Source organism: Dermacentor albipictus, chromosome 1 (genome assembly GCF_038994185.2).
Source record: "Dermacentor albipictus isolate Rhodes 1998 colony chromosome 1, USDA_Dalb.pri_finalv2, whole genome shotgun sequence".
NCBI classification, from domain to species: Eukaryota; Metazoa; Arthropoda; class Arachnida; order Ixodida; family Ixodidae; genus Dermacentor; species Dermacentor albipictus.
In genome coordinates this window covers 192486088-192500667 of record NC_091821.1, presented here as the reverse complement: position 1 = coordinate 192500667, position 14580 = coordinate 192486088, and the positions used below count along the sequence as shown (strand labels likewise).

Sequence of the window (14580 nt, the reverse complement as noted above, 5' to 3'; positions counted from 1 at the left end):
TTTTTCTTATCCATATTCCGCAAACATGGAGAAGGCATACGACACAACGTGGTGCTACGGAATCTTGAGAGACTTGTAAAAAATGGGCATTCATTGCAATATGCTAAACCGAATAGGAAGCTATTTGTCTAACCGTACCTTCCGGCTAGAACTTGGCAATGTACTGTCATGTCCTTTTATACAGGAAACTGGTGTACCACAGGGAGGCATGCTCAGCTGCACACTCTTTATTGTTAAGATGACAACACTTAGAGCTTCATTACCACCGGCCATTCTTTATTCCGTCTACTCAGATGACATTCAAATAAGTTTCAAATCCTGTAACCTGGCAGTGTGCGAGAGACAGGTACAGCATGGCTTGAACAAAGTGTCAAGGTGGGCAGAGAAAAATGGATTTAAAATCAATCCTCACAAAAGTTCTGGTGTTCTTTTTACAAGAAAGAATGGCCTGGTTCCAGATCCTTGCTTAGAACTGTACGGACAACAAATACCTGTGAACAAAGAACACAAATTCCTAGGTGTTATAGTTGACTCCAGGCTTACTTTCATTCCAATATAAAATATCTTAAAGCAAAATGTCCAAAAACAATGAACTTACTTAAAATCCTATCCCCATCAACCTGGGGTAGCGACAGAAAGTGTTGATTAAACCTTTACAGGAGCCTAGTTCAATCATGACTAGACTATGGTGCCGTAGTATATAACTTTGCCGCCCTGAGCGCGCTAAAGATGCTAGATCCTGTCCACCATCTAGGTATCCGCTTAGCCACTGGCGCTTTCAGAACAAGCCTGATTGAAAGCTTATATGCCGAATGAAATGAGCAGTCACTCCAGTTACAGATAACATACATTAGCCTCACATATTTTCTCACAATACACTCTAATCATGAGCATCCATGTTTTAATACCGTTAACGATATGACATATGCTACACTCTTTCGTAATCGTCCCTCTGTAAGACGGCCCTTTTCACTGCGCGTGAGGGAGTTTAGCGTTGAAATGGATATCCCACTCCTCGAGCATCTCTTAATGCATCCAACCAAGCGGTTACCCCCTTGGGAGTGGCAGGTGGTAGAATGTGACGTATCCTTTCCAAATGTTGCAAAGCATGCACCAGAGTTTGAAATCTGAATGCATTTCCTAGAACTTCAGTATAAGCACTCGTGCACAGAGTTCTACACAGAACACAGACGCTTCCAAGTCACATGCCGGGGTGTCCTATGCAGCCGTCGTTCCATCCTTCTCGGAATCTGATGTACTGCATCCGGAAACAAATATTTTTATGGCCAAAGCCTATGCAGTATTGTCGGCTGTGATGTACATAAGGAAATCAAAACTCTAAAAAGCAGTTATATATACAGACTCCCTAAGCTTCGTGAAGGCTTTGATGTCGCTCTGTAAGCACAAAAATCCAGTCCTTACTGAACTGTAAAGCTTATCTATCTAATCAGAATATCATTATATGCTGGGTGCCTGGCCATAGGGGCATCGAGGGCAACGTTCTGGCGGACTAGATGGCCACGTCATCTGCATCACATGCTGTTAATCCTATCGCTGTTGTCCCCGTCACAGATCTGGAGCCTTTCTTACAAAAGAAACTTCGAAATCGCTGGCAATGCATGTGGGACGCAGAAACAAATAATAAGCTGCGCGTGATAAAGTCACGGTTAGGTTTTTGGCCCTCCGCAACAAAATCATGGTGAACAGATGCCCTACTCTGTCGTCTGAGAATAGGACACACATTTGGCACTCATAATCTTCTACTTACTGGAAATGAACCTCCAACCTGTGATAGGTGTGGTGAAAGGCTGACCGTCCTTCACGTTCTCCTGGAGTGTCGGTAGGCCGAAGCTGAGAGAAAGAAACATTTTCCTTTTACATACCGCTATTCTGTCCCTCTTCACCCCGCTATGTTTCTTGGCCAAGAACCGCTCTTTGCCACTAAAGCAGTCCTTGGTTTTTTTAATGATGTTGTCCTACATGTTGTAAGTCCATTACATTCGTAGCGCATCCTCTTTCCAGAGGATGCTGCTGTGATAATTTTTTTACATAGCACATGCCTCCAGGCCCTTGTGTTTCAAGGGATCTAACGAGGCAGTAGTGCTCTAGCCAATTTAAGCATCTGACATATTTTGTACATTGTATCATTATTTCGCAGTGGATTTTAATGCTTATAGTACATGTCATTTGTCATTGACATAATCTTATTACAGATAGATTTTTTAGACTTTAGAGTGACTATTCTTAAGGCCCCTTTACAGCCACATCTCATCAACTTTATAGAACTCATAACTACACTGCGAACTCATCACCACGGACCTGGCGCTCTTTGGCCATACCTGGCCCTTGTGCCAATAAACACCACACATTCATGCATTCATTCATGCAAAAGATGAGTGCCTTGTTGGAATGACGACTGCAAGCAGGCATGAAAAAAACAAAATAAAGCATGGGGCATACTTTGTCGATCACCAACTGCAAAAAATTTGATCGAGTTCAAACACATTAAATTACAGGGAAGCGGATGTGATGGAAAGCTAGGAGGGCAAGCTGGGAGTGGTTCCTCTCAGCCATTCGCCTACACAGGAGGCAAAAGTATGCAACGGGTTATGAAGTCTTAAGGGACAGCAAAGCCATACATTGCCCCTGGTAAACAACGAAGGGAACATCCTAGAAGAGCAAGCTGATGCACTTGGGGAATACTTTGAACGTGTGTCTGGCTCCATGCATTATTCTGAATCTTTCCTAGAATATAAACAAATAGCAGAACATAAAACACTTGACCACAGATGCAGACAAAATGAACCATACAACCATCCCTTCGACATCGCCAAACTGAGAACTCCCTTGAATGCATGCAAAAGCTCTGTGCCAGGAGCTGAAATTATCATGTAGGACATGCTCAAGTACAGTCAAACCCACTTATAACGATCCCAGATATAATGATTTATTGGTTGTGACGACCACATTTCACTGCATTTACGATTTTTCGACCCTGTCTAATAAAACTGTGCCCAGATGTAATGAACGCTTTGAACAGAGCCATACTACAACGAACACCTCAAAACCGGTCGTGGTAAAAGGAGGGTGCACGCGAAGTTCTGAAGGATGGAATTGCAATAGAACTGGATGCCCCCCCCACTACATTCCAGCAGCGACAAAGTTATGATCGCCGAGATGAGTGAGCGCCGCGCGTGGATTTCAGAAGCCTTAAAGAAAGTCACTTGCTTTCAACTCTTTCAACCATGCTTTCAAGGCTTGTCTCCAGCATGCTTCAAGGCAAAGCAGAAAGGCGGCGTTGGCCTCTGCGATAGCACACACCTCCGTGATAGCACGCACCTGTGTTATCACGGAGGCCACGACGGCAGCAGTTTTTGGCCAGTTCTTCATGTGGCACCACATGCAATCTCGTTAGGTCACAACAGTGGCACTTGTTTAGAATCGGCGGACGTTACTATGCTGTTATTCGGAAATCACAGTTCTTCTTTTAAGCTTTGCACTTTGGAGCGGCATAGAAAATGCTTAAGTGTGCGCCTCATGGTGCATGTGCGACTGACACTGCAGCCGTAACGGCAAGACTTTTGCAAAATGCTGGCGTGCCGCAGCAGTTTCCGCTTCCAGTCAACTAGAACGCTTCACTATCATATTCATAATCCACTCATGTCCCGCTGATAGCAAAATATGTAACTTTGCTCTCAAAAAAAAAAAAAAAAAGTTGGTGGCTGTGTTCATAGTTCCGAAATGGCATGTGATAGGAACTGGCCAGGTGAGTGAGTGAGTGAGTGAAGTAACTTTATTTTGGTCCAGAGAAGACGCAGGGGAGACCCCGCGCCACCCGGCTAGTCCCACGTAGGGACCGCCAAGCCGAGCTTGACGGCCCGATCGCGGGCACTCTGGACGGCCAGGGTTTGGTCGCTGAGTTCGGGGCTGCCCAAGAGCGCAGCCCACCTATCCTCGCTGAAGGAGGAGCCGATGGCTTCACACTCCCACAACACATGGTCCAATGTTGCCCTTAGTCCACAGGCAGGGCAGTCCGCACTTGGATATCTTTCGGGGTATATGGCATGAAAAACCGCGAGGTTAGGGTACGCACGGGCTTGTAAAAGTCGAAGGGTAACCGCCCGCGCCCTACATAAGGCGGGGTGCGGGAGGGGGAAGACCCGTCTTGAGAGATAGTAGTGCGTGGTGATCTCATTAAACGTAAGCAAGGGTTCTCCGCGGGGCTGAGGGACTGCTGAGGCGGCGCGGTCAGTGAGTCCTCGCACGGTCTCGTGTGCGCCCTCGTTAGGGTTAGAGGGAGAACCCTCAATCGACCCCAAGTGAGCGGGAAACCAAAATAGAGAATGCGGAGAGATACTTTTGGCGCTTTGGAGAATGCGGAGGGCCTGGGGGGAGACCATACCGGTTTGGTAGGCCTTAATGGCTGCCTTGGAATCACTATATATTGCCTCTCTGCGACCATCGAGCACAGCCAGCGCGATTGCAACCTGTTCGGCTACCACGGGCCTTGAAGTGCGTACCGTAGCGCAGCAAGTGAGCCTTGAATTGGAGTCTACGATGGAGACGGCGAATGCCTCTTGTTGGACATATGCCGCGGCATCCACGAAGCTTGCCTCAATGTGGTTATTCCGGACATGCTCGAGTAGAGCTCTACCCCTGGCCCGACGTCTGCCGACGTTGTTTGCGGGGTGCATATTGCGGGGCAGGGGCGCGATGTGCAGTTGAGACCGGATGTCGCTGGGAATCCGCATGGCGTCAGGGCACTGGTCGACAGGATTGAGGCCCATCTCGTCGAGTATCTTGCGGCCCGTCGGGGTGCCGGATAGCCTGAGCAGCTGTGAGTGCTCTTGGGCCTCGATAATCTCTTCGAGCGTGTTGTGGACTCCGAGCTTCAACAGGTTTTCGGTTTGGGTGCTTGCAGGCAAGCCGAGGGCAAGCTTAAAAACCTTTCTGATGAGTGAATTGAGCTTGTTCCTCTCAGCCACATGCCAATTATGCATGGCCGCCGAGTATGAAAGGTGGCAGAGAACAAAAGCATGTATAATGCGGATGAGATTTTCTTCCTTGATTCCCCGGTGCCTGTTGGCGATCCTCCGAATGAGGCCGAGAGCACTCTCCGTCTTGGCGGTGATCTTTCTGAGTGCGGTTCCATTGGAACCGTTGGACTCGATATACATCCCCAATATTCGGAGTGAGTCCACTCTAGGCACCGGAGACCCGTCACCAGTGAAAAGTCGTATTTCGCTTTCGGACGCCGGTTTCCAATCACGATGGCCGCCACCTCTGGGTCTTTTCTTGTAGAGAAGTAGATCAGATTTTGATGGAGAACATCTGACCCCAGTGGGGCGGAGGAAGCGCTCGGTGGCATCGATGGCGCTCTGCATGGCGGCTTCAACTTGACCGTCGCTCCCGCCGACGCACCAGATGGTGATGTCATCTGCGTAGATAGTATGGTTGATTCCTTGAATCTTCGCGAGCTCCTTAGAAAGCCCGATCATTGCGATTTTGAAACAACTGCGATGCTGCGTTTCGTTCTTTAGTTGACTTTTTTAACAGAAACGTTCAGCAAGATGTGGTGAAGTGTCGGGAACAAAAAATAATATTGTAAAAATTCGAGTTTCGAACCCAAGTGGTTTTAAATCGTAACTGCTGCCACCAGCTTCGGTGTCATTAATCTTTGCATGTTTTGAAGAGCGAGTCCACATATAACAAACTACGGATACAGCGATTACTTTTTGTGGAACTATCGAGTTTGTTATAAACGGGTTTGACTGTACTTGTACACTGACTCGAATGACTCTACTTGCACTTCTTTAAGACAATTTGGGCTGCCAGATACCTTCCAGCTACATGGAAGGAAGCTATCATTGTTCCAATTTTGAAGCAGGGCAAGTACCTGTTCTCAGTAGCAAGTTACTGCCCAATAGCACTGACCAGCTGCCTATGTAAGCTGTTTGAAAAGATTATTAATCACTGTCTGTAGAACTTCCTTGAATCCAACAAGTTGCTCAACCCACGTCCATGTGGTTTCAGGGAAGGGCGGTCGACAACTGACCACCTTGTATGCGTCGGGGCTAACATTTGTGATGCATTTGCACATAAACAGTACTTTTTGTCGATTTTCTTTGTCATGGTAAAAGCATACGACACTTTCTTGGCGCTATGGAATTTTGCGAGATCTGTAAGGAATTTGTATCCAAGGGAACACATTAAACGTCACCAAAAGCTGCTTAACAAACTGGACATTCCATGTTCAAATTGGTAATGCTTTGTAAAGTTCTTTTATCCAGGAAAGGGGGGTGCCGCAGGATGGTGTAATTAGTTGTACCCTTTTTGTTATAAAAATGGACTCTTTGTGTTCATCATTTCCGCAGAGTGTTTCATTCTGCATATGTTGATGATGTGCAGATTGAATTTAAGTTGTGTAACTTTGCAGTCAGCGAATGACATGTTCAGCTTTGCCTAAACTGTGTCCAAATGTGCTAACAAAATGGGCTGAAGTTAAATCCTCAGAAAGGCTCCTGTGTCCTCTTTACAAGAAATAGAGGACTTGTGCTAGAGCCCACTATAGAACTCTATGGACAGTGCTTGCTTCTGAACATGGAGCAGAAGTTTTTAGGTATGATACTTGACACTGAACTATCCTTCGTTCCCCACATTAAGTATCTCAATGCTAAATGCTTCAAAACAATGAACATTCTCAAAGGACTGTAACACACAACATGGGGCAGTAACGGAAAGTGCTTAATGAACCTGTACAAGAGCATCATAGGATCACGTTTAGATTACGGCGCTGTGGTGTATCACTCTGCTGCACCAACCGCGTTAAATGTGCTGGGTCTGATTCATCATTTAGGCATCCGATTGACCACAGGCACCTTCAGGACAAGACCCGTACAAAATCCCAACGTGGAATCGGACGAATGATCACTCCAGCTTTGATTACTTTCTGATATTGCATTTGAACCCTTGACACCTCTCTTATGCGACCGTAAACAATACCATATCTGGCACACTGTTTGGTAATCGACCTACAGCAAGAGAGCCCTTCCCGCTGCATGTCAGGAAGCTAAGTAATGAAATGACATTAGTAAGATCTTGATGAGGGCTAGTTGGTTCATATTTAGAACTGAGGTTGAACAGCACGAATAAAACAAGGACACGAGGAAACAAATATCACAGACAAACACAGTCAATGCTTGTCTGTGGTATTTGTTTCCTTGTGTCCTTGTTTTATTTGCGCTGTTCAGCCTCAGTTCTTAAAACGAAATGGGTGTTTCATTGCTTGAACATTGCCTAATGCCACCAGCAAAGATGCTGCCTCTGTGGCAGTGGCAAGTGGTAGAGTGACACATTGTTTATCGAGGTCACGAAATTTGCTCCACACACACATTCAAATGCACTTTTTAGAATTTCAATCAAAATATTCTTGCCACGAATTTTACATGGACATGTCAAAGTCGCATGCTGGCGTATCTTGTGCAGTTGCCGGCCCCTATGTCTCTCGAGTGTGGCATTCTGCACTGCAGACAAATATCTTTGCAACAGAAACTTGTGCAGTACTGTCTGCGGTAAAACAGATCAAGGAATTGAAACTACAAAAGGCAGTAATATTTACTGACTCAAGTGTTCTAAGAGCTTTACTGTCTTTAATAAAGCAGAAGAATCCTTTTTTTATAAAGCTTTATTATTGTGCGCTATTTATTCATCTCATCAACACGTGATAGTATGCTGGGTTCCTGGGCATAGAGAAATGGAATGAAATCGCCACATCAATTGCATGGGAAACAGTTAATCCTACCGTAGCTGTCCTTGCTAAAGATCATAAGCCTTTCTTATTAAGAAGCAACACTATTGGCAACGCTTGTGGGATGCTGAAATGAATAATAAGCTCTACATAATGAAACCACATTTAGTCATTTGTACCTCCACAATGTAAACACGACACATTGATGTCCTATTCTGTCGACTCAGGATAGGGCACATGTATGGCACCCACAATTTTCTGCTGACTGGTGATGAGTCTCCAACCTGTGGCAGATGTGGTGAGGTGCTCACCCTCCTTCGTGTTTTGCTAGAGTGCCAGGAAGCAGAACTTCTATGTAAAAAGTACCGTAAAAACTCGCGTATAATATGAACCCTCATATAGTACGAGGTGAAATTTTTGGGATGCGAAATGGAGAAAAAAGTTTTATCCATGTATACGAGTTAGGAAAACTCGAAGAAAACATTTATTTAAATTGCACTCCACACTTCAATCGCTGTCTTCTTCAGCTGCGCCCTCTTCGGATAGTTCCTTGATGGACACATCTTCCCAGAAGTACTCATCCTCTGTGCCATCGAGCGCGTTTGAGATGCCGCACTTCTTGAATGCGCCACACACAAGGTCCTCTGGTATGCAGGCCCATGCGTCCACAATCCACTTGCATAGCGTGGCTGGCAAAGCCCACTTCAGCCGCCCAGTTGGCGTCGCTGCAGGCTTGGGGCTCATTCACACCGGCGACTGACAGTGGTCGCGCGACCAAGGTGGTCGCAAAGCAACCAGTCGCAAATGGTCGCAAACGGTCGCCTTTCTTGAAAAGCGACCATTTTGGGCCAGTCGCTCTCTGCGCGATTTTTCAGTCGCGCGACCGTGGTCGCAAAACTGATAAACCAATCAGCGGCGCACCGGAAGTGATCTTTCGTGTGTCTACATCCGGCCTCCTCCGGCGTCGCGTTCAAATTCCCCGTAGATTCCGAGAGTTCTCGCTGAGAACGATAATCTCCGGGATTGCGACTTGCGGGTCGCGCTCAGCCGGGCTTGCCGGTGTGAACATCAGCCGCCTTCGGTCGCTTTTTGATTGCGAGTCGCAAATGGTCGCGCGACCTCCTCAAGTTGCCGGTGTGAATGAGCCCTTACCCGAGCGCATCCAATCTGCGTAACACCGCTTGACCGCGTCCTTGAATGACTTGTTCACACAAACACCTAAAGGCTGCAGTTGAGACTTCATCTCACCCGGGATAACGACGAGTTCAGTGCCAGATTCGCGCAACAGCCTCTTCACCGAGTTCGCCAAATGGCAACGAAATGCATCCAGCACGAGGATGGAGGGGGACGACAACAGTGCACTAAGCCACCTACACCAGACAGACTTTATCCAGTCGAGCAGAAGATTCTCGTTCATCCAGCCTTTCTCGTGGCATCTCACGCCATATTTTTTGGCAGCTCCTCACCTTTAGGCACTGTCTTGCGCTTGAAGACGACATAGGGCAGGAGCTTGCGTCTGTCTGCCATGCACGGCATGATGGTAACTTGCCTTTTCTCGTTGCTAGTGGACCGGATATAAACTTGTTTAGAGCCCTTTTCGTGCACGGTGAGGGGCGATGGCATGTCCAGATAAACCGGTGTTTGGTCAGCATTGCCTATTTGCCCCTAGCTGGAAGTTCTTGGATTTGCGCAGCAAAATACTGTGGCGCTTGAAAGCCACAAGCAGCTCTTCAAATGATTCTGGCAGCTTTTGCGAAATCGAAGTTCGGTGGCGTAAGGAAAATTCAGCACGGCACATGTAGCGATAAATCCAGTGCTTGCTCACTTTGAAGGCAGAGCTCGGTAGCTTTTTTTCTTTTGCAAGCTCCTTAGGTTTTGCCTGCATAAGCTCCACGCTCACAGCTAGATGCGTGGCTCATTGTTGGTGTACGAACTCCATCAGGGCGTGTTCGATTTCTGGGAATGTCCCACTCTTTGGGATGCAAAAGCTTCTTCACGTTTCGCTGCACGTGAAAAGGGCTTCCTTCTGTCGAAGCCATCCGCGAATGCTTTTCTCATTGACGCCAAACTGTCTCCTGGCCGCACTGTTGCCGATGTTCTGTGCGGTTAAAATAACCTTTCTCTTGAAAGCAGCCGAGTACTGTTTTCGTGGTCCGGACATCTTGGTCCTTCAATGCGGAATAAAAAAAAAATGCACTTCGCGAAGCGTAGTTTGCACGTGTGCTGCCAAGGTGCGCACTCAACCATAAAGGAACGATGCTGCAGTCAAGCCCGTGACATTCCCATAGAGCCAATGGGGGCAGTTCTCGCTGGCGATGCTAGCGCCACCTGGTAGTTGCACTGATACCAGAAAAATGTTCACTTATTATTACTAGATGATGTTTTTAATATTATTCACTTATAATCTAAATTTAAAAACGACAGGCAACGTTTGAATAATTTTTAGTTGTTTAGAAAGTGAAATGTGTGTCGAAAGCGGAATGACACATGCGAGGAGTACGGCACAACAGACGACCGTTGCCGGCGTTGTCTGCTTCTGCTATTGCTGTTGCACTGCCCACTTCCTTTGGCCAGATATATGCCAATTTTAGCTCGTTTACATAATATATATATTCCTGTTGAGGACTCAGAATTAGCTTGTACATCTACCTTTGAAGGTTGGCACTGCTGTTTAGGCCGAGCGAAATCGCGACGCCAATCACACCAACTTGCTGCAAATAAACAGCTTTATTATAACAGCATCGATGTTTACATGAAATAAAAAGTAAGAGAATAAAGTTTCACAAGATATACTGGTACGTAAATGCATAGTTGTTTGCCTGCAAAAAGATACTATGTACAGTCTCGCCACACATTTCTGGTGAACACAAGCTCTCCGCCGCGGAATCAAGAAATACATCCGATCACAAAGAGCTGTCGCTGGCTGGTATGCTGCTAAAGTTTTTCCACTTTTGTAGCTGAAGATGTCACTCCACTTCGTTCACAATATCCAACAAATTGCAACTCGATTTGTGCACAAACACATAGCTTTCACAAGGGCGAATTCTGTCGCCACTGTTTGTCTTCTGGTCCAGACTGCCTGCTCTCTCTCTTGCCGTTACCCATTCGGGAAGTTGTTACAATATAAAACTTTTCAGCGTTTAATCTGAATTTGCTTCAAACAGCCTAAAATTTAAAAGAGAAATGTTTTTCTGTACGTGCTGGTTTGAAGCGTTAAAGATACAGTTAATATAAAGGCTTAGCTGACACTTCGATTACTGCTGCTGGCGGTGCGCTGTCGTTTCGATGGCGATGCCACCCCAAGGCTTGGACGTGAAACACGCCACATGCCACCGGCTTGCTGTAGTCACGCAGCAATAATGAAACCAAGCTGTAGCCATGCAGCAATAAGGAAGCCAAGCCATAGCCACACAGCAATAATGAAACCAAAACTTCTAGCCCAAATTTCTGACTGAAATTTTTGTTCGGATCTGCATATAGCACGAGCCGAAAATTTGGGACGCCAATAATAATATTAAAAAAAACCTTGTATTATACGCAGGTTTTTACGGTACTTCTTCCCTTTAGCTTACAGAGAGCATTTTCCTCGCCATCCAACGATGTTCCTTGGACTAGAGCTGTTTTTTGATAGTAAATTAGTTTTAAGCTTCTTGATTTTGGTTTATTGAAAGTGATAAGCACTAGAGATTCGTAGCGCATCCTCTTGCAAGAGGCTGCTGTTGCAGTAGCATCGCTTTGTGTCACATATGCTTCCCAGCCCTTGCCTTTCAAGGGCTCTGGAAATGCAGTAGTGCTTTTTAGAAATTTTCACCAATGACATATTGTAGTTCGTATTAGCATCACTTCGCAATGCATCTTTTGTGCGTATAGATCACATTTCCATAATTTTATTACATATACATTTTAAGGACTTCACAGTGACTGTTCTTCTAGGCCCCTTTACAGCCATGTCACAACCGACTGTCATAATTTATTACTCTATTGTCAATTCATTAACTGTGGCCTGGTGCACTTTGGCCATACTTGGCCCTTGTGCCACAAAACACCAAATTCATCACCATTAGCTGCATCTGATACGGAAGCGAAATTGTCCACTTCCACATCGTCGCCATGGACAAAGTGGAAGCACCAGAAGCTATGAGAGCAGGAAACACGTCACACCATGCTTTGACGTAACTACTGGTGGCGACTGTAGTCTATCAAATATTTATGCACAGCAATTTCTCCATCTATAGTCTATGCGTATGATTAGTTGATTCCGCGCTTCTATGGGCTGAAAAATGAAGTAAATATTAAGCACTAACCATTTGGCATGTGGTAAGCAACTACAACTTACGGTCAGCTAATACATCAAGTTCAGTAGTGACAGGTTGGGTGATTCATTGCGCCTATATTTAAATTGGAATTGCCTATTAAGTGAGTATGTATTAACAAGGTTTTACTGTAAATTAGCTTCTTGCTTCACGAACAATAAGACATACTCTATGCATAAAGCATTAGCCCAAGATTTCTTTAGGGTGTTACACTGTCTTATGTATAGATCAGTCGCTCATTAGTCTTAAAGCACCGCATTCCAAACTCAATATAAGGAACATAATTATAACAAATTATCAGATTTGACAAAGTAAATACCGTATTTACTCGCATAATGATCGCACCCCTGAATTTTGTCGTCAAAATTCATTTAAAGAAAAAAATTTCCCGTGTAATGATCGCACCCCGAACTTGTCGCAGCGATATGTCGTGTGCCAAGTCTAGCTAATATTTATCGCGCTTACCATCTGTCGAATGCGACGCGAACGACTCAAGAAACCAAGCGGTCAGCACGCACCAAACATTCTTAAGTAGATGCCTCATTTCATTACTTTCATCACTTTCCGCGCTTCCACGACTTTAAAGAAAGCTACAACCGAACTTGCATTTATTATAGCATGTTACGGTGCTTTATAATGGCTGTGGTCAACAACGAAAGAGGCGCCTTTTGATTCTTCTCATCTGCACTCGTGGGCACGCAACAAATCGCGAGCGGCAACGATAGTAGCCATGTTTACACTGATACGTTAAAAGTGTACCCTATTCATACGCCGACGCTTGTAACACAGCTTGTAACACCCACCCTTAGCGGAAACGTGCCGTATTAGGATAGTAGTAAAGACAAATCCCGCAGTTTCCGCTGCATGTTGGCCATGTGTTTCTATGTCACTGGCAGCTAAGTGCGGCCATCTGTTTCTGTCCCCTCAAAGTGGACATGGCTACGTTATTGCCGCAAACTTGGCGATATTAACGATATTATTCATTACTGATGTGGAAGAAACTGTTTCAATGCACGTAATGTACTCACGAGAAAAAAAAGAAAAATCGCGTTCAGCGCGTTCGGCTTGCTCCGCCGGCCGCCATTTTTGTTTTGGCGTCCCGCAGCAAACGCGGGACGAAAACAATTTTTTTTTCTTTTCGCGGAAAATTTAACCCGCGTAATGATCGCACCCCTGATTTTGCGTCAATTCTTCTGACAAAAAAGTGCGATCATTATGCGAGTAAATATGGTACAATATGCTTGTTGCCAATATCAGCATGTAACGAATCAGTGCCTATAATGGTTGTTGGCAAAGGTGTTTTCTTGTCAGATGTGATTTCATTGCAATGAGGTTTGTCTTTATCAATGTTTCGTTGGTTGTTTAGATGTGGCTCGCTCAGTAGCAGGTAACATTTTCCTTCTTCACCAAGTAAGCTCAGGTCTGGCAGAAAGTTAGAGTTTTGTATTGTGATCCATTTATATACATTGGTGCCAGCTCGCTTAGCTTCTAATGAAAAAATGTTGATACACAGTCACCTGCAATTATATGCATGGTTCGATTTTGCTGCTACCACCGCCTTGCCCATCTATCTACTCCAGTATTTTGACTATAGGTGGGAAGTTCTAAGGTGTGCAAAACTGTGCTAACTCATGGGACGCCACTACTGGCGCCTTAGCACATTTCTTTCCTTCCTACACACACCTGAGCTATTTTTTTTTTTCAGTAGGTGATTCACTGCAGGCTTGGAAGAACTATTCAAGCTATTAAACTGGGAAGGCTTAGGAGTGAGGATCAACGGCAAATATCTCGGCAACCTTCGGTTTGAAGATGACATTGTCCTATTCAGCATCACTGGGGACAAATTGCAACAAATTATTAAGGATATAACCGAAAAGGATATAACCGAATTACCATAATATAACCGATTAAGGATATAACCGAATTACCCACAGGGGGGACCCTGATCATGAGAAGGGAATTTACAGAATAATAAAAATGGGTTGGCGTGCATATGGCAGACATCGACAGATCTTGACTGGAAGCTTACCACTATCATTGAAAAGAAAGGTGTACAATCAATGCATTCTACCGCTGCTAACATATGGGGCAGAAACTTGGAGGTTGTCGAAGAAGCTCGAGAACGAGTTCAAGGCCGCGCAAAGAGCAATGGAACGAAGAATGTTAGGCTTAACTTATAAAGACGGGAAGAGAGCGGTGTGGATCAGAGAGCAAACTGCAATAGCTGATATTCCATATGACCTTTAGAGAAAAATATGGAGCTGGGCAGGCCTTGTAATGCGTAGGGTAGGTAACTGGTGGACCATTAGAGTTACAGGAATGGGTTCCAAGAGAAGGGAAGTGGAGTCAAGGATGGCAAAAAACTAGGTGAGGTGATGTAATTAGGAAATTCAGAGGCGCAAGTTGGAATCGGTTGGCGCAGGGCAGGAATATTTCGAGATCGCAGGGAGAGGCCTTCATCCTGCAGTAGACATAAAATAGGCTGATGATGATGATGATGTTCTTAGTGCAGGATTCTGC

General features: G+C 45.4%; 2 protein-coding genes across 6 annotated transcripts in view; one reads left to right on the top strand and one right to left on the bottom strand.

The window, feature by feature from the left end:
• Positions 1-14580, top strand: part of Prp4k (Pre-mRNA processing factor 4 kinase) — a 112888-nt gene that overhangs the window by 17390 nt on the left and 80918 nt on the right. The gene's annotated exons all lie outside the window — the stretch shown is intronic.
• Positions 3762-12936, bottom strand: LOC139054119 (uncharacterized). Its single transcript, XM_070530698.1, has 2 exons — positions 12864-12936; positions 3762-5437 (listed from the first exon to the last, which is right to left on the bottom strand). Exon 2 carries the CDS (start codon positions 5382-5384, stop codon positions 3840-3842), a length of 1545 nt encoding a protein of 514 aa, XP_070386799.1. The 5' UTR covers positions 5385-5437; positions 12864-12936; the 3' UTR covers positions 3762-3839.